Source organism: Schistocerca americana, chromosome 4, assembly GCF_021461395.2.
Source record: "Schistocerca americana isolate TAMUIC-IGC-003095 chromosome 4, iqSchAmer2.1, whole genome shotgun sequence".
Lineage (NCBI taxonomy): Eukaryota > Metazoa > Arthropoda > Insecta > Orthoptera > Acrididae > Schistocerca > Schistocerca americana.
In genome coordinates, this window is record NC_060122.1 from 344,507,282 (window position 1) to 344,531,258 (window position 23,977).

General features: G+C 38.3%; 1 protein-coding gene across 1 annotated transcript in view; it reads right to left on the reverse strand.

Moving 5' to 3' along the window:
* LOC124613475 (dynein axonemal heavy chain 6-like) overlaps positions 1–23,977 on the reverse strand; it is a 984,594-nt gene that overhangs the window by 159,757 nt on the left and 800,860 nt on the right. Inside the window, exons 126-130 of the mRNA XM_047142181.1 lie at positions 23,288–23,489; positions 1,452–1,692; positions 1,103–1,303; positions 655–753; positions 25–182 (exon numbers count right to left, since the gene is read on the reverse strand). Of these exons, the coding sequence (XP_046998137.1) occupies positions 25–182; positions 655–753; positions 1,103–1,303; positions 1,452–1,692; positions 23,288–23,489 (901 nt within the window). The remainder of the gene's footprint in view (positions 1–24; positions 183–654; positions 754–1,102; positions 1,304–1,451; positions 1,693–23,287; positions 23,490–23,977) is intronic.

Sequence of the window (23,977 nt, forward strand, 5' to 3'; positions counted from 1 at the left end):
ATTTAAGAGTGCAAAGTCTTGTGCATTTACCTGAAAAGCTATATTTGCATTTTCATGCATTCCAAAAATCTCTGGTTCCTCTATAATTGGAAGTTGGTCTATAAAGTTTCTGTACTGCTCCAGTGTCGAAAAATCTTCAGATTCAGGGCAATAGTAGACACCAGATGCAGAATAAATATATCCTGTGAAATCAAACAACCCGATTTTAAAACAAAAAAGCCACAAATATAAATTCTGGAATTAATGATTCTTAACCATCACAAAGACTGAAGATAAACGTTAAATTTTAATCCATCATATCCAGCGCTCCTTTTACTGGAAATGGAAACAAACAAGAGAGATAAAGTGAAGAGAGAAAGCATGCATAAAATAGAGAAACTTGTAGGAGACATCTCTCTCCACCTGTGATAATGAGTTTGTTGTTATTATTAGCTTTGCTGTTCTGATATTCAAACTGATATTTAACCTCTCTGTTTTCCAGTAAGTCTTTTGTGCTTTTTAAAGCTTGAAATGTAACATTTATTTCTAAATAAAGCTACTGGTTTTGTTTATACCAAGAGTAATTATGTAGTAATACATACAACTATTCATAAATACTGTAAATGATAACATTATTGTAAAGAGATACAAAAGGGAGAATGTAATGAATCGTACCTGACTTTAAAATTTTTGGTGAGAAAAATCCTTTCAGTATTGTTTTGAGACATCTCAGGTCCCATGAATCAGTAACACGGCCTCCGTATGTTATTTCCCCTAATGCAATACAGATATTAATTTCATTTCACATAGGTGCTTCAGTTAGATTGTGCAAAACTCAAATAGTATTTTAGAGTCAGAAAAAAAGGCAAAGGCAATTAACGGTGGTTTTAAAGATTCATACACAGTGCTTATAATAAAAAAAAGACAGTACTTTTGTGCATAGAGATGGGTTGTTGGTTCTGTTTTATGTACAATATTTTGATCAGTTGAAATATTGACTGTAACAAGAAATCAATAACACTGCTGTATGGCTAAGAGCATGCCATCAATGAATCACTTCAGAAAACATGAGAGGAAAAAGAAAAAAATTTGTCTGCATTACAATGAAAAATATTTTTGTTACCAGTTATATATTCAAGAGCATCCCAAGGAATTGAGTTTTCAGCACAGAACATCTTCATTGTATTTAATGCACACTCTCTGTCACTGTCATTGAATTCATATGTAATATTCCAGCCAAGTGGACCAAACTTCTTACGTTCTTGAATTACTCCATGGAAGAAACAAATGCCAAATATCATTTTTCTCCAGTCTGGACCAAGTGCTGGAAAAGTTACGATAGTTCATCAGATATTTTTTCTCATTACAATTCACACAGCAATGCAAATGTAAACTATCTTAATATTTTGCAATAAAACTGTATCAGCTACTGAATTATTACTAATACAAGTAGAAATGTTATTTAAACTTACGGTGATCTTCAAAGAAATCCTCTGTAAGTTCAAGGAATGCCCTTTTTATATTTGCACGAAGACCTTTTGGTGGTTCATTTGTAACCTTTACAGAGTTCTGCAGAACAGACACAGGAAAAGATTTTGATGGCATTGAGCTGAGAAATAAGCGGAAATCAGGATTAACTTGTTCTGGATTCTCTGAGAAACCAATGATGATTTTTTCCATAGATAACATCCATGAAGTTGCAAGGTGACAGTTCTAAAAAATAAAAAAAGGAAGTGATAAATTAATTTGAGAGGTATTCATGTTATTGACTGAGAGCTTGTCCTCACAAATGATATGATTGAAATAACATAAAAAATGCTTTTTTGTATAGTATCTTTGAAGATAAAATAAAAAAATCATAAGAAGATATCTATAAATGATCATTCACAGAAATAAAGATCATTACAACTACACATTTCATAACTATATGAAATTACATTTCTTCTCTTTTTTTTCATGTTAGCTAACGTGTCTGGTGATCCAGTGCAATCTTTCTTTAACTCTGAGGCATAACCTCTAGTTAACATTTGAGAGAGTTACATTCACATCATTACATGTTTGAACTCCCATTCCATATCAACTTTTTTGTTCATTATTTAGCTCTCTTTTCCTCTTGAACTTTCTTGCCATCTTTACCGTTCACTTCCTTCTGTTTTTCCAGTTTACTATTTTGTTTTATTTACCTAACATTGACAAAAATCATGAACAGTTGCTACAGCGCCCAAAAAAGAAAATCTTGAACCTTAGTAACAGACAGTACCTCTTTTGTAACTTCATCTTCTCTCTGCACCAATAATTCTATAAATCATGTTTAACACTACTAATGCTCTTAATATCTTCCCAAAGATGACAAAAATCGCAGGATTAAAAATACCAGTTATGAGAACACGTTCTTCAACAAGAACTAACACTTTATGCTGAAAACATGCTCATTAAACATATACAAAACTATACATGGTTTTGAACAATCTGCCTCAGCAGAGAGTGTTCCTATCTGTTAATACATGGAATGTCTTAACAAATTACAGTTTCCATAGACAATTAAATCCATCACCAGTGAGCAAATTGCAGCTGCTACACCACAGTGGACAATCCACAGCATGGCCTGGGAAAGCAATATGGCCTTCCCTACCTCACAGACAAATATAGTCAAGCACTCTGTAATTGGTCTGTAAGCTGCATAGGATTCTGTCAATCTTATTTCTCAATGGGAGTCATGGGTTTGACTGAGAGTGACAGTGGGGATACTAAAGGACACACACGGATGGCGGAAGGGGGTCAAGTGGACAGTTTCAGACCAGCCAGCGGCAGCTGCGAAGTGACGGCTTGGCCAGGCACCAGGTAGTCAGCAGCAGTACTGAGTTCAAGTGTGGTGAGCTGGTGCCAGTTGTTGTGACAATTTGAATGTATTTTAGGTGGTAGGCCACCCAGGATTGTGTACCGGGTGATGCACTTAGTTATTGGGATGTGTTCTGTGGCCCTGGTTGGTGGAACGCTTTGCTCTGGATTTCATGCACTTTGTTGTCAGCTACCTGTAACAGGAAGTGCATGTATTAACCTGCCTGGATATTTGCCAAGACTACAATTAATTTGGTGAGCATTCTGTTATTTGTGTAACATGGCACTGCACCTTTTTTTGTGTTTTGCCAGCATGTGACTCAGTTTTAGACTGACTATAAAAAACAGCTTGTTTGATTGCATTGTAGGAAATACTACAAATTTAAATGGTAATTGATTCTGTTTGTGTTTGCATTCTGATGAAAGTTGTCAATTTGAGTGAATACAATGCAAAGCCTGCACATGGTACCCTGTGCATGTTCGGTACTTTGTAACTGACATTTGAACATGAATTGAGACCAAGCTGTTGAGTGAACTGTTTTTAGTGTTTGTGTGTAGATTTCATTGTGCTTAATAAGATTAGTCAAATATATTCTCTTATGTAATTTTGGAGAGAAAAGCTGCTTCAATCTTAGGTTACCGTTAATCATAAGAATTATGTTGCTTCCCAGTTTTTGTGTGTTTCTGCTGTGCAGTCTGAATTAGATTTTGTGTCATTATGGTGCATTGTATGGTGGTTTAAGACTTGTTCCATCAAGTAGTTTAGTTCAGAAATGGCAATATGTCACTGAAATACTCTTATATGCCACTATCATATAATTGTGGTTAACTAAATCAATGTAAATTCTACTGCACAGCTGGTCATTGCCATCCTGAATTTCTTATAGTCATTAAACCTCAAGGAGATATTCACTCTTAGGTTAGCTTTTTTTAGTTATATGTAATACATTCATTATGATCAGTGCAGTTTAAACTAGAAGCCTTCTGGTAGCATATTGGAATTTCCCAGAGAGATTAAAGCTTGCCGTTGTGAAACCACTTTTCAAGACGAGTGACAAAACCAATTTAGCTAACTACCATCCAATATCACTACTAAGTAGTTTCTCAAAAGTATTGGAGAAACTAACATATAAAAGAATTATAGAACATCTGAACAACCACGGCATCCTCAACAGAAACCAACTTGGTTTCCAAAAAGGCATATCAACTGAGCAACCTATTTGTTCTCTCACTAATGAAATTTTAGAGTCAATAAATAATAAAATTTCGCCTGCTGGAATCTCCTGTAAATTGTCAAAGGCCTTTGACTCAGTAGACCACAACATTCTCTTACAGAGGGCTAATTATTATGGCTTGCACGTAGCATAGGTAGGTGGATTGAATCATGGCTACAAAACTGGAGTGCCTCAAGAGTCAATTTTGGGACCTTTGCTTTTTCTTATCTTCATCAATGGTCTCCCACTTTGTATAGACACCAAGTGTAAATTTACTCCTTTTGCTGATAATACCACTATTCTGCTTGAAAGCTGAACTAACAATGGCCTAGAAAATAAATATAATGCTGTATTTGTTGACATCCTACACTGGTTTAAGTGCAATGGACTAACTCTTAAATATTGAAAAAACTCAGTTTATACAATTTCATACTTCTCAGCAGAAAAATCAAGTATGCTACTTAAACTGTGGTAAACTAAATATAATAAGCTGTGAATCATCTATGTTCTTGGGCATTCTAACTGATGGCAAGTTGAACTGGTCTGTGCGTATCCTAGACCACCATAGAAGGCTCAGTGTGGCAACTTATGCTATTTGTGTAATCACCGCCATTTGTGACTTGAGCACTATCAAAGCTGCCTACTTTGGTTATTTTCATTCTATCATGTCATATGGCATAATATTGTGGGGTAACCAGCTTTTAGCCACAAAAATATTTACTGCACATAAGAGAGCTGTGAGAATCATGACCGGTGTTCATCCAAGATATTCTTGCAGAAATCTTTTCCATAAGTAACAAATATAAACAGTCACCTCTCAGTACATATTTTATTTGTTTCTTCTACTATCTTGATGAATACCTGAAGATAAAGCAATGATTGTTTTTTGTAAATTGTAGTGCCATTGGTATTTATATTCTTAAAACTTTGTTTTAATGTGTTTTGCCACGACTCATCTTAACTGTTTAAGTTGGACAATTACTATATTTTCTTTTTCAGTAATTGTTTTATGTTACTTGAGTTATACCTTTGATTTGATTTTAACTGTCAAGCATACTCCTCATTTTATGGTGCACTTTTGTCATTTTATATACATGTATTATATTTGTGTTATGTAATCATGACTCATTTCACATCCTTGTCATTTATCACAATACAGATTAATGGAATATGTAATAAGTAAATAAATAAATAAAAAGAATTTTTTAAAAGTCAAGGTTTAGATTATTTGTGGCCATATATGCCAAGCCAAGCTCACAAGGTAGGTTTTTCAACTACATAAGTCATATTTGGGTGAAAGATATTTACTGGGCTGATTATGTGTTCCTGACTGTAGTTGTGGTGTTCACATGTTGCACCTCTCTTTTTATTTTAATTTATGCATATAATTTCAGGAGGACAACACATCATTGTAAGATGGCAGACAATCTAATTATTAAAAGGGGGCTGGCATCTGATATGAGTGAAGACTGAGGGTAACCTTGTTCAAAGTGAATGACCGAATCATTTGCACATATTTTGCATGGAATGAATGCAAGATACATTAAAATGATCAGCCTTTAATCTCAGGTTCTCTGATTGCTATGAGCAAAGACAAATTAATGACAAACACAATATGTGGTCTACTGACATCACTGGATACTGTCTGTAACAAATTATACATTAAGAAAAAAATTATGCCGTTATCCACACTGTGAGTAGCTAGATTTCAAATAATTACAAAAGTTATAACAAATATCACATTTATTATTTTAAGCCAGTAATCATTATAATTTAAACACAACTTACACAACATGTCTGGTTGCTACAACAGACTATCACATTGTGACTAACTAAGAGTGACTGAGCTTGCACTTATATATAAAAACAAGAGAAAATTTTTTCCTTCCCTATTCTGCTTCAGGAAAATGCCATTTCAATATTTCCGAGCATTGATAAATTTCCACTAAGGTTTGATAAATTTCCACTAAAGGTCACTGAATACAGTTATTATTATTCATAGAGATTATTAAAGAAGCAAACAAATGTACCGGACGCCAGCTCTTAACAAACATTAAAAAAAGTATATTGTTTGATTTATTTTGCAAATGCACTATTCTAACTCTTTAATGACAAGTTCTTTGGAAAAATATCTCTGACTGTAATTGATATATTAGTTGTTGATGGTGAGAATACCTTTCAGGATGAATGTGTTTACGGTGCAGTAACAACTGAAAGTTGATATGATAAAGATTTTTTCTACAAGCTAGTATGAACCATCATCACCACACAGAGCTGAATGAAATGATTTGAAAGAAACCACTACAGAAGGATATAAGGAATTATATCCATACACTAATCAAGATAAAAAAGAAACTTAATAGAAAATATACATTGACAACTGCAAAGAAGTTAATAAAGTGGTAAGATTTGGAGTTTTACTTCTGGAAAAAAACCACCTACCCACCCATCCACGCCCCCCCCCCCCCCCCCCCCCCACCACACACACACATTGTAAATGCCTCACATCAAATACTTTTGTAAGTAGATTTACAGGAAAAACCACATTCGTTCCTGAAAAACAGCAGGATTTGTTTCTATAAAAGAAATGGAAAATGAAAACAGATCATGGAATTTGCTGCAGCATTTGTACACAAGGGCAATGCCTTAATTGCAGGCAATGGGCGTAGTAAGAAAAATATTGTCAATAAAGATCAGTTGCAATATGAAATGGCAAATGGATAAACATTATCAAATGCGGAAAAAAAAATAGTATGTTGTGGTGACATCTACTTCATCTGTAACCCATTCTTATACTGTTCATTTGAATACGTCATCTACTGGATTTCTTGATACAAAGATGTACATCTGATTTCAAGAATAAAATGGACAATGTGGACCAAAAGTGAGACAGTTAATAACATGAGAAACTCCTTTTAACACAGTTGTTGATGCTAGCACCTCTGGTAAACCATGTCATCCACTGGTTGAAGAATATTTTCATTACAGATGTAAAAGACAACACCATAATGTTGCTTGAATCTTGGACTGAGTAAACTGATGGAACTATATTTCAGGAACATGCACAAAAATACCCCCCCCCCCCTCCCTCTGCCACAAACCACTATTAGATGTTTACTTTTTCAGGCAATATCAACTTGTTGTTTGCAGGTACGAAGATTACACTAGAAATGAATTTATTTGGAGGCTTCTCAAGGTACATTACTTGACAAGCTTAATAATGAAACTTTATTCAGTCATTTAATACCAGATGTCTTCATCAGTTTTCAAGGATATGATCACTTATACATGGCAGATCTGTGGATATATGACAGAGGAAACTGAATGAATTTCAATAGTGTACTAAAATCAATGTTACAAGCAGGAAATAGCGATTGTGGTATCAAACATTGTGAAGATGGTGCTTTTATTGATTGTTTGTCTTGTTCTCAAAAGTTCTGCCTGGAATATTTTGTAGGAATGCCTCATTGTGACATACAAACACTACAGTATGATGCAGCAAAATACACCAATATAGAAATCCCATTTTACAGTATTTGTTGAAATGTTTTTTCGTATACTGAACTTGAATGAATACAACATTTGTATGTTTAATTATGCATCTATTTATGTAATATGCTTGTATGTATTTACGCATATTGAAGCATGAAAATACATGTGCCTGGTAGTGTTTACACAGTATTCTCCATTATGTACTGTACAGTATATTGCGGAGTTCATTTTCATTAGGGAGTAGCACTGCCATTTGCTATGAAACAGAAATATGGTTCATGAAAGTATGACTGACCTTATTACTTGAAAATTAGGCATTTCCCTAAAATAAGCCTGATACGAGTTTCATCCAAATACAACTCATACAGTTGAAACACATGCCTTGTCAGTATCCAAACTGTTTTTAATATTTACCTGACTTTTCTGCTGTGCCATTAGTTAAGATTTTAAAGAATTTTAATTTTTGGAAAAAAAGTAATTTTAGTTTTTAGTCTGGTGCAGTGATTTGATTGTGACTGCTTGTCTACCCATGCCTGTGTGTCCTGTTGGGACGTCCTGTTATGGCAGCTTGGTCCACCAGGTTGTGACTGTCTGCAGGGGCACCTATTTAAAGGTTCTAGTTCAGGATTTGATCTTGTATTCTTTTGGAAAAAGTTTACACTCAAGATCTAAATAATTTCATTGTAAGTAATGTGTAAAGTGACCTTTTAAAATAAATATTTATTGAACTATGTTATTTAACTGTGAATGGTGTTTGAAATATTATTTCTGTTTTTTTGTCATATCCTGGCCCTCCCACTCAACAGCTAATTATGCTGATACTAGGGCAGCATACCATTTCAGTCTGAACTGCCAAACCATTCTGAGTGTTGTCTGTGGCTAGTGCTCCCACACATTACATCACTTTCATTTTTCAGCTCCAATCCACATTAAAATGGGAAGGCAATGATCAGTTTCAGTAATCAAAATGGGTAAGGTTGCTAGAAGCAGCTGCAAGCACTAGCTGTTCTGAGCAGGGTGTTCCTTATAAAGTAACAATAATTTATATAAGTCTTACTATCTTTAAACTGTAGTACAGAAAAAAGATAAAACTTGCTAAATATGTCAGTGGGTTATTGCTTCAGTTTTTTTATGGGCAGCAGGAAAGAAAAGAAGAAAGTCCAAAATACAGCAGAAATCTGTAATTTTTCATGTAGTATGCTTTATTAGATTTATTTTTCTGTACTCAAAACACGAACTGAGTAATTTCAGTAAAAACAAATGCTACACAAAATTTAGTAGACTCTGTGTAGGTTGTCTACTTCCCATTTTTGACTTACAGTCTGGAAATACTAATATTGTTTACAGTCTACGCTTTAATGTATTAGGTGCATTCAAAAAGATATGTGCCGGAGGTATGATTACAGAAACCAGTACATGTATGTTAGAAGTATTGACCCTGGCTGTTGAGACACTTGTCTCACTGTGACACAAGGCAGTGAATGACTGTCTCATAAAAACCCTGGGGCTGCGATGTTAACTTGTTCTGCATGTACAGCTGGACGTCGTCATCTGAGGTGAATCATTTGCCTCTCAGTGCCTTTTCAAGGGGACCAAAAATGGCGTAATCACAGGGAGAGAGGTCCGGACTGTATCAAGGGTGGCCGAAAACCTCCCATTTGAATTTCTGCAGGAGTGCAGCGACTGTGTTGGCCGTATGAGGCTTTGCATTGTTATGGAGCAGAATGCCCCATGGGTGAGATTGATTGGTCGTTTTGATTTGATTGTTTGGCGAAGGGTGGTCAAGGTTTGCGAGTAACGCTGGGCATTCACTACTGTCCCATGCTGCAGGAAAGGAATCAGATGGGGGCCATCTTGGTCAAAGAAGAATGTCAGCATAACCTTTCCTGCACTCATGTGGATGACAATGTACAGCTGTTTGTGTGGAACTGGTTAATATCGCAGCCCTTAAATTTTATGGGACAGCCATTCACAGCCTTTTGTCACAGTGGGACAAGTGTCTCAATTTCCAGGGTCAATACTTCTAACATACAGGCACTGGTTTCTGTAATTATGCCTCTGGCTCATTTCTTTTTGAATGCCCCTTATAGTAGTGTAGCTGTTGGCTATTATAACACAAATTTTTCAGCCACAATCCACATTAAAATGGGAAGACAACAATCAGTATCTGTAATTAAAATGTGTGCAGTTACTAGAAGCAGCTGCTTACGAGCTGTTCTGAGCAGGATGTTCCTTACTCTGGCCAAGTTCATGAATGAAATCTGCCCTCATAGGAAGCTACAGAAGAATCGTGTCTGTGAGTCAGCACAGTCTTCATGTCTGTCCATACTCTTCCCCAGATGTGGAAAACTTCATAAAATTTTCAATGTGAACAGCAGAATTTAGTTTTTGAACAATACTGTAGCAGTTCAGGGAAGAACTCTGAATTTTTGATTAACTGTTTTCCGTAATATTAACCATGTGAAATACCAAGTGGTAAACCAATTTCTATATGTCTGAAGAACCTAAGAGATGTTATTGTTCTTATTATTAATATTATTATTATTATATACTCTTGCAGTTTGCAAGAATCCACTTCAGGGCGAGTACAATAACTGGATGTTGCTGACAGTTACACTGCTCAACAAAAGTTTGGAATACTATCATAAACTGTAGTCTACAATACTAAAGGCCTCATTGACCTACACACTTCATACATTACCCAGTTAGAGCCCATTTACTAAATAGTATTTACTACTAGCCTGCTTTGTGGACGTTTCCCAGTTATGTAAACATACCACTGCTGCAGCACCATACAGCGAGCAGTCCAGTATCAACAACTACTTCATTCAGTTTGTGTTCAGCGATGCAGTAAAACGCCATGTGGAGGCATACAACACTTTGATAGAGTCAGGGTAGTAGGTTTACTTTCAGCAGGTCATACAAAGCAAGATGTTGCCGATCAGTTACACATCACTCACAGTGATGTGTCTAGGGTGTGAAGACAGTACAGAGAGATGAGAAATATGAATGATACACCTCACAGTGGTTGTCCTCATATGACAACACTGATGTAGAATCATTTTATTTCAATAGTGGGCTCACAGACAACCAACATTAACTGCCAGAAAAAATGGAAATGACATCTCCCAGGAAACATGGATTCTTATCTCAGACCAAAAAGTGCATAGAAGATTGCATTAGGGTGGTCTTCATTCCAGAAGACCAATGAGAAGTTTTTCATTGGACGAATGGAACTGACATAATCAAAGGACCTAGGATCTTGTGGATCAACATTGGACCATTGCAGAATGGAGTAATGTCATACTCGCTGATGAGACTGGGATTGTTTTGCGACTGGACACTAGATGCGCTGGGTTTTGGAGAAATTCTAGGTGACAGGAACCCTATACATTCAGAAAGGCCATCCATTTGAAGATGGCAGAGTAATGTTCTGGGTGGCAATAATGATGGGATGGCAGACACCTCCAGTTCATGTCTACAACAATTTAAGTGCTTCCTAATATCTTCATGTCATCCTACAAATGGCTGTAAGGCTCTAAAGATGTGAAGTCATTGACTTCATCCTAGTTGATGACAGTGCAAGACCACACCATACTGTAGCAGTGTCTTGGTATCTTCAAAGATGCACCAACCTAATGCATTGGCCAGCACAGTCCCCAGATGTGAATGCAACTGAGAATGCCTGGGACCAGTTAAGGTGGCCATTGCACAGTGTCCGAATCCACCCGACAATCTTCAGTACCTCAGTGAAGCTGCCATCGGGGAGTGGGACCTCATACCCCAAGATGAAATTGATGGTCTCATTCAGAGTATGCCTCATCCGTGTGTAGGGAGGACATACTCACTACTGAAGACTGTACCCATTTTGCGACCGAATAACAGGAGGCCTAAGGACAACGATAGGACACAGCGATGGAATAACATGATTTCTCTACTTTTCATCAAAAAAGTGACAGATCAGATTGGCAAGATTCTAAGGAAATACGACGTTCAACCGATTTTCAGACCAACTAAGAAAATAGGTCAAGCACTTCGTTCTGTTAAGAATAAACGTCCCCCTCTGTCTGCAAGTGGTGTATATAAGATTCTGTGTATGTGTGGCAAGGTCTACATTGGAACTACAAAGAGAAGTGTGAATACATGGTTGAAGGAACATAAAAGCCTTTGCCGACTAGGGAAAACAGACAAATCAGCTGTGGTGGAACATGCTCTTCAAGCAGGTGATCACATAGTGAAATTTTCGGAAACTGAAGTTTTATGTACTATGACGAACTATTATCCACAGCTGTATAGAGAAGCCATAAAAATATATAAACATGGGGATAATTTTAACAGAAAAGAAGAAGCCATGAAACTCAGTGATATAAGGACTGTGGCGCTACAGAATTGATGAGAAGTTTTTATCTTTGATGTACTATAATCGATAGTCAAAAAATTTTATCTTTGACAATGTTTATCTCTGTTATCAGGTGCAATCCAGACCATGCCCACTTTCCACGGTATTTAGGCTGCTCTTTGACGTCCGACTTGTCAGTCGGCAAGACTCAGCACAACCAGGACCACCTCCAAAGATGTCCAACATGGCCTTGGATGAATTCTCAGGGGTTGAAGAGTTCCATGGATCATGGCCATACAACCCAGAAAAATTCTCAACTTGCAGATTACGGAGTAAATCCAATTTTAAAAAAGTCTAGTTTTGGTAAGGAGCAAGTCAAATTTTAGGATATGTTGTGTCAGATGGTTCAAATGGTTCAAATGCCTCTGAGCACTATGGGACTTAACATCTACGGTCATCAGTCCCCTAGAACTTAGAACTACTTAAACCTAACTAACCTAAGGACATCACACACATCCATGCCCGAGGCAGGATTCGAACCTGTGACCATAGCAGTCGCGCGGCTCCGGACTGAGCGCCTAGAACCGCTAGACCACCGCAACCGGCATGTCAGAACAATGAATATTACCTGATCTGAAAAAACTTGATGCCAGCCTTTTTAGGACTAGCTTTGTTTTTTCATAAATTCGTACCACAACAACTGATGAACAGTGATGCTTTGCTCAACTTGTTAGGAAAAAATAAGCTTTGGTTATGGGATGATAAGTGTTAAGAGGACTTTAATAACATTAAGTAGGCATTAGTCAAAGCAAACATTCTTAGCCACCCTGACATGTCCAAGGCTTTTTGACTATGCACAGATGCCTCATCTCAAGGGCTGAGGGCATGCTTATTCCAGTTGCGAGAGGAAGAAGATAAGGAAGTACTCAAGGTCATCAGTTTTGCTAGTTGCAGGTTATCAGAAGCAGAAAGGCCTTACTCAGTGTAAGAATTGGAAAGTTTAGCTGTAATATGGGCAGTTTAAAAAGGTTGAATATCTTTTGTGGGGCAAGAATACCAAAGTTTACTGTGACCACCAGTCATGGTCATTTCTTTTAACATGTAAACTATCACTCCGTAGATTAGCTAGGTGGTGTCTATATTTACAAGAATTCAATTTTGAGATCATTTATGTTAAAGGAAGTCAGAAAGATATTGCAGACGCCCTGTGTAGGCTACGACTCTAGATTTAGAGGAATGTGAATTAACAGAGCAAGAATCAGAAATACAAACGTTATTATTGCAATGTACTACACAACAGTCTGATTATCATAAGTTTTGTAAGCAGATGAAAATTATACAACAGCAAGATCACAGATGGAGTAAAGTCAGGCAAAACCTTAAGCAAGATGATGGTGGCAAGAAAAGTAAATGGTATGAGAAGTACAAGGCCTTTTGTTTCATAGGAAACATGAAAAATCTGATCAATGGTATCTGTGTGTATTCCTGAAGATTATATTGACAAATTTATAAGACACACACATGAAGAATGGGGACTTTATGGAGCGAGAAAATGCACTGCAAAAATTGCAACACTTTGTTGTTTTCCAAATTTGAGAAGGCGAGTCCTACAGCTATTAAGAAAGTGTGTGATATGTCAAAAATCAAAACAGTCCAATGTGTCAAAATATACTGAGCTACGCCCAATACACACAAAAACCCTCTAGATATTGTATCCCTGGACATAGCTGATCCATATCCAAGAAGTAAAGGAGGAGTAAAATATGTACGTAGTAGCACTATACGACATTTTCTATAAACATGCCAAAATGTATGTCATTAAAAATGCAACAGCCACAAATATCAGAAAAAGAGTTGAGGGAGACTGGTTGAGAAGAGTAGGTAAACCAAAGGTACTACTAACTGATAATGCTTCATATTTTGCTGGGCAGAAGTGGAAACAATCACCCTAAATCAACAAAATTTGACAAACTGAATAAGAAGAGGCAATTACTCTATTCACGACCGTATGTAATTTCCAAAATATCGTATCGTGGGATGTAGAGATTAGCCTATGAGAAAACAGGAAGAGGCAAGGGTCTCTACCCTTTATAGAAAAGATGAAGCGTGGTAACAATTTTTTTTATTGCAAGATAATTGTGCATAGTGTACATAATTCTAAGGGTAATTTTTCTTCTGGAGTGTATTTTAAGATAAAGTAATGTGTATAGGCATAAATAATCCTTTTGATTTGTACACATAGGCATAAAAATTAACAGCAATGAGAAGTATCACACCGCTTCCTTCGAAGCAAAAGTATAAACAAAATTAGCTTATGACTCAGCTGTCGTGCACTCAACAATACGCTCTGACGTCAGTAGTAGGAGAGGAGACACTGACCTGTGCACATTCACAACAGACTGGCTGAAGGCGCAACCAAAATAGTACTGCAATGTGTACTTAACCTAAATGCAAAGTAAACGCAAATACTACGCAAATACATCTACTGTCTATGAAACTAAGGATGCTATTAATATATGTACACACAGATTTAATTAAATACTAAGCTATATACAATATTTACAACCGAAAGGAAGTATTATGAAAAAACTATGTGAGAGGTGTAAGCTAGGGACTAACGACAACGATGTCAAATAATTTTCTTTGCAGAGTAAATGATCATAAAGGTTAACAGAATAAACAAATGTCAATGAATTTAATCAAAATATGGAAATATCTGCGGAAGTATGCAATGACCAAATGTATCAGTGGCCATCGAGCTACGAAAAGCAATTACTTTTAAGTTTTTTCTTTCAGCGACCAGTGCATAGTCATGGCACAGAAGAAGAGAAGTACGTTGAGGGTAGCAAGTACCAAATGATGAAATGGGCCGCTCCTCAAGTAAACAATTTCATTTTAAGGATACTTACAATAAAGGTCATAAGGCAAATGAGAAATGAAATATGCATTGTCACAGTGTGTCTACGTGACAATTATCACTACCTACTCGCTGCAGAGTACACATAAACATTTAAGCATGAGATTTTACAAAAACCAATTAATAAACACATGAAAGCTTGAATAATGGAATTTCCAGGTATTTGAGAAAGATAAGTATACAATGGTTAAAACATTACATCTCACACTAAGCTACATGTTATTTGAAGTAAACAGCAATAGTACATGAAGAAACAACCTAACACTTCATCATTGATTAGTCTGTACACATTATTTCAATGAAGCAAAAGTTTCTTGGCAACTAGTCCATGCTGGTACAAGTAACATTTCCACATAAATCCTTAAACTAGTAGATGAGTATTTTCTTTCTTCCCTTCCAAACAGAGGAGGTGGCACCAAGCGTAGCTAGGCCAGCAATGCCCAATGTTTTAGTCCTATTTCGAATTTTTTTCCTTCCTCCTCTACATAAGTAAGAGTTGAGCTCCCATAAGTGATAAAAGCCTCTCTAAAAAATGAAGCAAAAATGTATCATATGCTTGTATTGCGTCATAAAAATGTGATATGTAATTAATTTGTATATGTGATGTGAATGAAGATAAGTTGAAGCTAACAAACAAACTATAGTAATAGAACCCAGTTAATGAAAATTTTTATGACATTTTAAAACTTAAGAAATTTATGTTCGTGATATAACCAATGGATGGAATGTCAGCCATAGGTATAAGTTATCACGTTATGTACGTTGATGTAACTCAATGCTGGGATGCATGAGAAAATGTCACATCATGAATGAAGTTTTAACACATTTATTCTTTGCTACTAAGACACTCCCACCATAAAGACAACTTAAGGAAATTCATAACACCTGGCATTGCTTTTGACAGCTTTCTACTGCAAAGAGAAAACAGATGTAGGTGGAAACTTAGATCTCTATAGGGCTACGAAGAGGCATTACCACAGAGACGTTTGCAAAAAATTTTGATATTGTACTTATAGTTATATATTATGCAAATTTTTATGTATGACTGTTTCATAATTTCAAAGATGTTTGCACAAATAAATGGAAATGAACCATTTTCAAAATGAATACGCAGGCAATGCAGTGTTTGTCAGCCAATCATTAAATAAATTTTGGCAGTGACAGGGAAAGTGTACTAATTCACAAAAGCTAGATGTTAAAGGATATGCAAAAACTGTTTCTAAGCATTTTAAAAAGGTGTTATGAAAACATGTGAAACAAACTAATGTGCATGAACACATGAAACTTTTAACAGTATCATCAATATGCTGGCATAGATTTTAGTTGGAAAACTGTTTGCTATAAAACAAATTGTAATGGGTTATACCATGAATCACAGTTTGATGGAGACATTAGGTAAATCATATGTCAATATCTTCAAGGCTACACCAAAGCCTTCATCACCACAGGCAGGAATCCACCTACAATCAGCATAGTTTTCAATTCATAAATATCACTTGCTGCATATCCACCTACAATCAGCACAGTTTTCAGTTCATAAATATCACTTGCTGCATATCCATACAAAGGCTGCAAATGGTACTTGAAAATAATTTCGGATTTACCATTGTCATATAAAATGAGTTTTGTGGCTTTTTCTGCTTTTTGTACTGTGTGGTGGAATTTATCTCTCTGGTAGAGTGATGTACTGGGTGACCAAAAAGTCAGTATAAATTTGAAAACTGAATAAATCATGGACTAATGTAGATAGAGAGGTACAAATTGACACACATGCTTGGAATGACATGGGGTTTTATTAGAACCAAAAAAATACAAAAGTTCAAAAAATGTCCGATGGATGGCGCTTCATCTGATCAGAATAGCAATAATTAGCATAGCAAAGTAAGACAAAGCAACGATGATGTTCTTTAAAGGAAATGCTCAATATGTCCACCATCATTCCTCAACAATAGCTGTAGTTGAGGAATAATGTTGTGAACAGCACTGTAAAGCACGTCCGGAGTTATGGTGAGGCATTGGCGTCGGATGTTGTCTTTCAGCATCCCTAGAGATGTCAGTTGATCACGATACACTTGCAACTTCAGGTAACACCAAAGCCAATAATCGCACGGACTGAGGTCTGGGGACCTGGGAGGCCAAGCATAACGAAAGTGGCGGCTGAGCACACGATCATCACCAAACGACACGCGCAAGAGATGTTTCACGTGTCTAGCAATATGGGGTGGACCACCATCCTGAATTAAACATTGTGCGGTCCAGCAGGTGTTTATCAGCCAGGCTGTGGATGATGCGATTCTGTAACATATCGGCGTACCTCTCATCCATCATGGTAGCAGTTACAAAACCAGAATCATGCATTTCCTCAAAGAAAAAAGGCCCGATAACAGTAGATGTGGTAAATCCAACCCATTCCGTGACTTTCTCGTCATGCAATGGTTTTCCACGACAGTTCTAGGATTTTCGGTAGCCCAAATTCTGCAGTTGTGGGCGTTGACAGACACTCGGAGCATGAAATGAGCTTCGTCGGTCCACAACACGTTACTCAACCAATCGTCATCTTCCGCCATCTTTTGAAATGCCCACACTCTAAATGCCCTCCACTTCACTAAATCGCCAGGTAACAGTTCATGATGCCGATGGATTTTGTATGGATAGCATCGGAGAGTACACCTATGTGCCAACCAAACAGTAGTGTATGGAATGCCGGTGTGACGTGCGACTGCACGAGCGCTGACTTCCCCGTGTATAGATGAACCTGCTACAGTCTCCACTTCTTCCTGAACTGTCTCAGCAGCATTACGCCTCGTGCACAGTCTGCCACTATGGGGTCTATTGTCTAAACAACCCATGGCTTCGAACTTCGAAATCATACTCGCCACAGCTGCATTTGTCAACAGACCTTTACCCCCCGAACAGTCCACGGGTATACTGCCGGTTCATAGTGTCCAACGGGCACAATATATTGGTGATCAAACATGTAGCCATCGTCAGGTGCGGTGATGATCTGTGCTCCTGAGAGCGGGTGGCCGATTTAAATCCCCTCCCCCCCGCGGACCGATCTCTTCGCCGTCCGCGCCCGTGCTCCGGCGGTCTCGAAGACGTGGGTGTCGGAATCTGTCGTAGCTTTGATGTGCTTGCTACATTCACCCTGGTCGCCAGTTTGTACTTCTTGCTGAGAGTCTTCTTAATTACATTCAATGCCGGGTCCCAAGTCTAGCTGAGATTGCAGTCGCAATCTCGGTTAATAAGATCTTCCCTGGTGCGAATTTCGATAGCCTGCCTTATAACGTTGTCCCAATATTTTGACGTCTGAGCCAGGATCTTGGTACGTTCATAATCCATCTCGTGTTTCTCGGACAAACAGTGCTCTGCTACTGCCGACTTATTTGGATATTCCAGTTGAGTGTGCCTTTGATGTTCTTGGCAACGATCTATGATGTGGCGTACTGTTTGTCTGATATAAGACTTCCCATGCTCACAGAGAATTTGGTATATGACGGCCTTCCTCAAACCAAGGTCATCTCTCAAACATCCCAGTAATGACCATGTTTTATTGAGCGGGCAAAAGACGGTTTTAACTCAGTGTTTCGTTAATATACGACCGATTTTCCCCGATAGTGCGCCATTGTACGGAATAAAGGCAGTGGCTACCTCTTCTTCCATGACTTCATCCACCTCCACAGGTTGTGCTGTGGTGGTGGGATGGGGAGCGCATCTAATGTGCCATTCCAAGTACCCATTTTTTCGGAACACGGTTTTGAGGTGTTCCAATTCCTGGGCCAGATTCTACATCTACATCTACATCCATACTCCGCAAGCCACCTGACGGTGTGTGGCGGAGGGTACCCTGAGTACCTCTATCGGTTCTCCCTTCTATTCCAGTCTCGTATTGTTCGTGGAAAGAAGGATTGTCGGTATGCTTCTGTGTGGGCTCTAATCTCTCTGATTTTATCCTCATGGTCTCTTCGCAAGATATACGTAGGAGGGAGCAATATACTGCTTGCGTCTGAGATGCTGCGTGCCCTGTGTACTAGTGTTTTTAGTACTCCATTCCTCTGAGAAGGGTGGTGGCAGCTATCTGCATGCAGGTACAGGTCAGTGTGCGTTTTCTTCCTGTACACACTGTGGCTCAGGTTACCATCAGCTCTTCTCTTGACCATGACATCCAGGAATGGTAATCTTCCTTCTACTCCGGTCTCCATAGTGAATTTGATGTTTGGATGTATGGAGTTTAGGTGTGTATGGAAATCCAGGAGCTTGTCCCTACCACGGGGCCAGACGACGAACGTGTCATTGACATAATGGAAGAAACAAGTAGGTTTCCTATTGGATGATGCCAAGGCTTCCTCCTCGAAGTACTCCATGTACAAATTCGTGACCACCAGCGAGAGTGGGCTGCCCATTGCGACTCCATCCATTTGCTCATAGTATTCCCCATTAAACAGAAAATACATTGAGGTGAAGACATGCCTAAAGAGTTTGGTGGTCTCCTCATCAAATTTCTGCCCAATAAGCTCGACTGACTCTCGTAGAGGCACCCTGGTGAATAGTGAAACCATGTCGAAGCTCACTAGGATATCAGTGTCTTTCAGTCTGAAGTTGTCGAGATGTTTCACGAAATCCACGGAATTACGGATATGGTGAGGGCATTTACCTACATAGGGGCTAAGTAATTCAGCCAGATATTTTGCCAGCAAGTAAGTAGGTGCCCTAATGTTGCTGACAATCAGGCGCATAGGTACCCCCTCTTTGTGAACCTCAGGGAGTCTATAAAGTCTTGGTGGTACAGGTCCTTGAGGTGACAATTTCTTAGCATCCCCCTCTTGTAGATCTGTGTCCTTGAGTAGAGCCCTGGTCTTGTTCTCCATCTTCTTCGTGGGGTCAGCATTGATCTTCCTATAGGAGTCGTCATCTAGCACGTGCTGCATCTTCTCAATGTAGTCCTTAAGGGAAAGAACAACAGTGACATTGCCTTTGTCAGCGTGTAAGATAACAATCTCAGAGCACTCTCTTAGGTCCTGAATGGCCGCCCTCTCTCTACTGGTAATGTTAGTCTTCATAGGTTTAGTTCTGGTAATAGCCCGGCAGGTTTCCCGACGCACTTCTTCTGCTGCTTCAGGTGGTAGTCGCGCTGTAACCTGTTCCTCTGCACTGATGATGTCCGCGACCAGCATGAACCTAGGGGTGGGAGCAAAGTTGAGTCCCTTCTCCAGAACTAAAACCGCCTCATGAGACAGCTCCATGTCAATGAGATTGAAGATCGTCTTGCATGGTGCCTCCAGTGATGGTTTATCCGAGAGACATGAGAATTTTGAAATCTGACATCGAGTGGCCTTTTTATGTGCAGAATTGGCTGTCGTCCAGGTAACACCATCCACCTAGTCCCAGGTCCACGAATTAAACTGATTGGCCAGTTTAAGATGAAGTTTAAATAGTTCCACGAGTTGTATTCAAAGCTGCGGTGAGTAAAGTGCACCCTCTCACGTACCAAGGCAAGGCTGGCCCATCTCTTAATTCTCTTGGCTGCTGCAGAATCAATGTGATGCATGACCTAAGCAAAGTTTGGCACAATCTGCTCGGTACGACGTCTCTTCAGGAATGGAGGATCACTCAGAAAACAGCATCTTCGGTGGCACAGCTTGTCGAGTTTCTTCATGCTGCGATACAGCTCCTCCCTGTAAAGGTATATGATGTGATTCTTCAGTTTCTCCCAGTGTATTTGTTGCTTGAACAGTCCACGGGTATATTGCCAGTTCATAGTGTCCAATGGCACAATATTTCGGTGATCAGACATGTCGCCATCGTCAGGTGCGCTGACGAACTGAGCTCCTGAGGACGGGCGGCTGATTTAAATCCCCTCACCCCGCGAGCCCCTCTCTTCACTGTCCACGCCCATGCGCCAGCGGTTGCGAAGATGTGGGCATCAGAATTTAAATGCCCTCACCCCTCGCGGGAAACCTGCTGGGCTCTGACCAGAACTAAACCTACGAAGACTAACATTACCAGTAGAGATTTGTTATCTTACCTGCTGACAAAGGCAATGCCACCATTGTTCTTTCCCATAAGGACTACATTGAGCGCTGCTAGATGACGACTCCTATAGGAAGATCAATCCTGACCCCACGAAGAAGGTGGAGAACAAGACCAGGGCTCCACTCAAGGACACGGATCTACCAGAGGGGGATGCCAAGAAATTGTCACCTCAAGGACCTGTACCACCAAGACTTTATGGACTCCCTAAGGCCCACAAAGAGGGGGTACCTATGTGCCCGATTGTCAGCAACATTAGGATACCTACTTACTTGCTGGCAAAATACCTGGCTGAATTACTTAGCCCCTATGAAGGTAAATCCCCTCACCATATCCATAATTCTGTGGATTTCATGAAATGTCTCGACAACTTCAGACTGAAAGACACTGATATCCTAGTGAGCTTTTATGTGGTTTCACTATTCACCAGGCGATTTAAATCGGCCGCCCGCCCTCAGGAGTTCAGTTCGTCAGCCCACCTGATGATGGCGAAATGTCTGATCGCTGAAATATTGTGCCCATTGGACACTATGAACTGGCAGTATACCCGTGGACTGTTCGAGCAACAAATACGCCAGGAGAAACTGAAGAATTGGACCTTCACCAGTTCAAATCCCCTTCTTATGGCGATAGGATCATAATGCTGAACTAGCAAATTCCCCATTCTTATAATACAGCGTCACTAAAAGTGCCTTTTCAGGTAACGTCAACATGCTGTGACTGCTAGCGAATCTGATTCTCTCTCTCATTACAGCTCTGTTTATACATGATTGTCATGCACAGTCACTGGCATTTTGCTGTCCAGTGTCATCTGTCAGACATTTTGTGAACCTTTTTTTTTATATTTGGTTCTAATAAAACCCCATGTCATTCCAGGCATGTGTGTCAATTTTTACCTCTCAATCTACATTATTCCGTGGTTTATTAAGTTTTCAAATTTATACTGACTTTTTGATCACCTGGTATAATAGAGTGATGTATAACCCATCTCTATGTAGCGTATGCATCAGGAATGTGGTAGTTGCAAACACTTATTAGTTAAATAGTTAAGAATAGGAAACTCTTTCAAGGGTTTTGTAATTTGTTCCTGCATGTGATGTGATATGCCTGAGTACTGTGTCTTCAAGTTGGAACAGTGTTCGCAGGGAGTTGCAGGATCTGCAGGGCCCTGCATTTTTTCTGCAATTTGGTATACAGACTTGAAGTTGTGAGGTGCACCATTGAGTACGGACTGCACCATGACAATGCTGATGATATCACAGCAGTCAAACGAAGTCTGCATAACTGTCAAATGATTCATTTATGTGATGTCAGAGCCTGCACCTGGGTGTGTGTTTGATGAGTGAGACAGAGAGAGAGAGAGAGAGAGATTTGAACATTGTTAAACACAGAGCAAAGTAGTTTAAGACAATCATGTAATAGATTACCAATTTCCAAGATGAAAGTATACTATAATTACAAAACTCACTCATCCACATCATAGTGTGAAGTCACAACCATTGAAATGTAACAGCTCATTAAGACCCACTTAAAACAAACAGTTTCCAGTCTAATTCAGGATCACACATGTAAGCAAAATATGTAACTCGTCCAGAAAAAATTATAACTGAGAAAATAACTGTTTAATCTCTTTCAGTTCAAAGTGTAGAAGCTCTGTAAATGAAGGGAACAATTCCCACGAAGGGAGCCTCTAGTAATTAATAAATAATGTAAATGTATTATTGTGATTTTTTATTTGAGAATTTATTCTTGAATAAAATAACAGACATGTACTAATATCGCAGTGTACTAGCTGATTTAGAGTAAATATACAATCAGATATGTATTTTCAATTTTTTGTGGCGATTTTAATTGTTAATTAATCAAATATTCATTTTAAACAATGCTGAGGATTGTTCAGGATTGTTAAGAAAGTATAAATAGTTAGAGCCATGTTGGCAGGAGAGGTCAGGATTTTGTGTGATTTTGGACAGAAAGCATGTAATAAATATCAAATGAAACACTATACTTGATTAAATTTTATTTTTACTTTATGGTAAAAACCTACAGTTACTGTTCCAGGACTTTTGCTGCGATGGATTACCAGCTATGATGAGTAAAACAACCCCTAAGAATTTTATACCATGATACATGGAATTTACAAATTAAAAATTAATTTTTTTCTCTGTGTTTCTCTTTTTTCTTTAGATGTGGTCTGTAGGAGTATTGCTCCATTTGTGATGATCACTGTTTGGAAAAATTAAATGCAACTTATAATGTCAGTACAAAAGACTAATTCTGCAATTGTAATATTGAAAAAAAAAAAAAATTAATTCTGTCAGTAACAATAGCTTTTTACCATAAGACATATAACATTTTGATTTTCATTTACATGTAAACATACTTTCATAAACTTAAGTCAGTAACTGATTAATCTTCATTTTTTTTAGATAAGAATCTGTAATTGACACATCAAAGAAACTTACAAATTGGCCTTACCTGCAAAAAGACCCAGTCTCCGTTTGCTGTGCCAGTACCAATAAGTTTTTCAGCAACTGGACCTTGACCTTGCCCCAATGAAATAGACAGTATTCTGTCTCTGAATCCTTTCTCTGTAGCAAACCTTTGAAATGCTCCAAAAGGGTCAGATCCAGTGCTCAAAACAAATATGAGAGGCACAACATTTGAGGTATCCTTGTAGCTGAAAAATAAAGACTTATTAAAGAAACTCACCCTTAAAATAAGTACTTCACAAAAGCATGGTTTTTGTTGTAACTCTGTAATTATTATTTGAAATAAGTTGTACTGTATACTTATCTGTAAACTGATTACTTTGTAATTTATACATGTTAAAAATATTTGAGTCAGTCACTTGTCTTCTCTTTAGCTGCCAGCATAAGTAAATTCCAGCCAGGGGTTGTTGGATATGTACATTCAAAACCACTTCCAGATTGACAACTATATCAACCACATTTGAGAGAATAATCAAATGAATAGACATGGTACTGTAAAATTAATGGTGCATAAAAAAGGAGAGTAGCGGGGAAGTGGAAGGATGGGTGAGTAAATTGGCATAGGACAGAACACAAAGAGGGTGAGGGGAAGAGTATACGGAGGAGGTGATAGGACAGGAGAAGCAGAGAACTCTTGGGTGGAGGGTGTGGGGACAGTAGGTTGCCATAGGTTGAG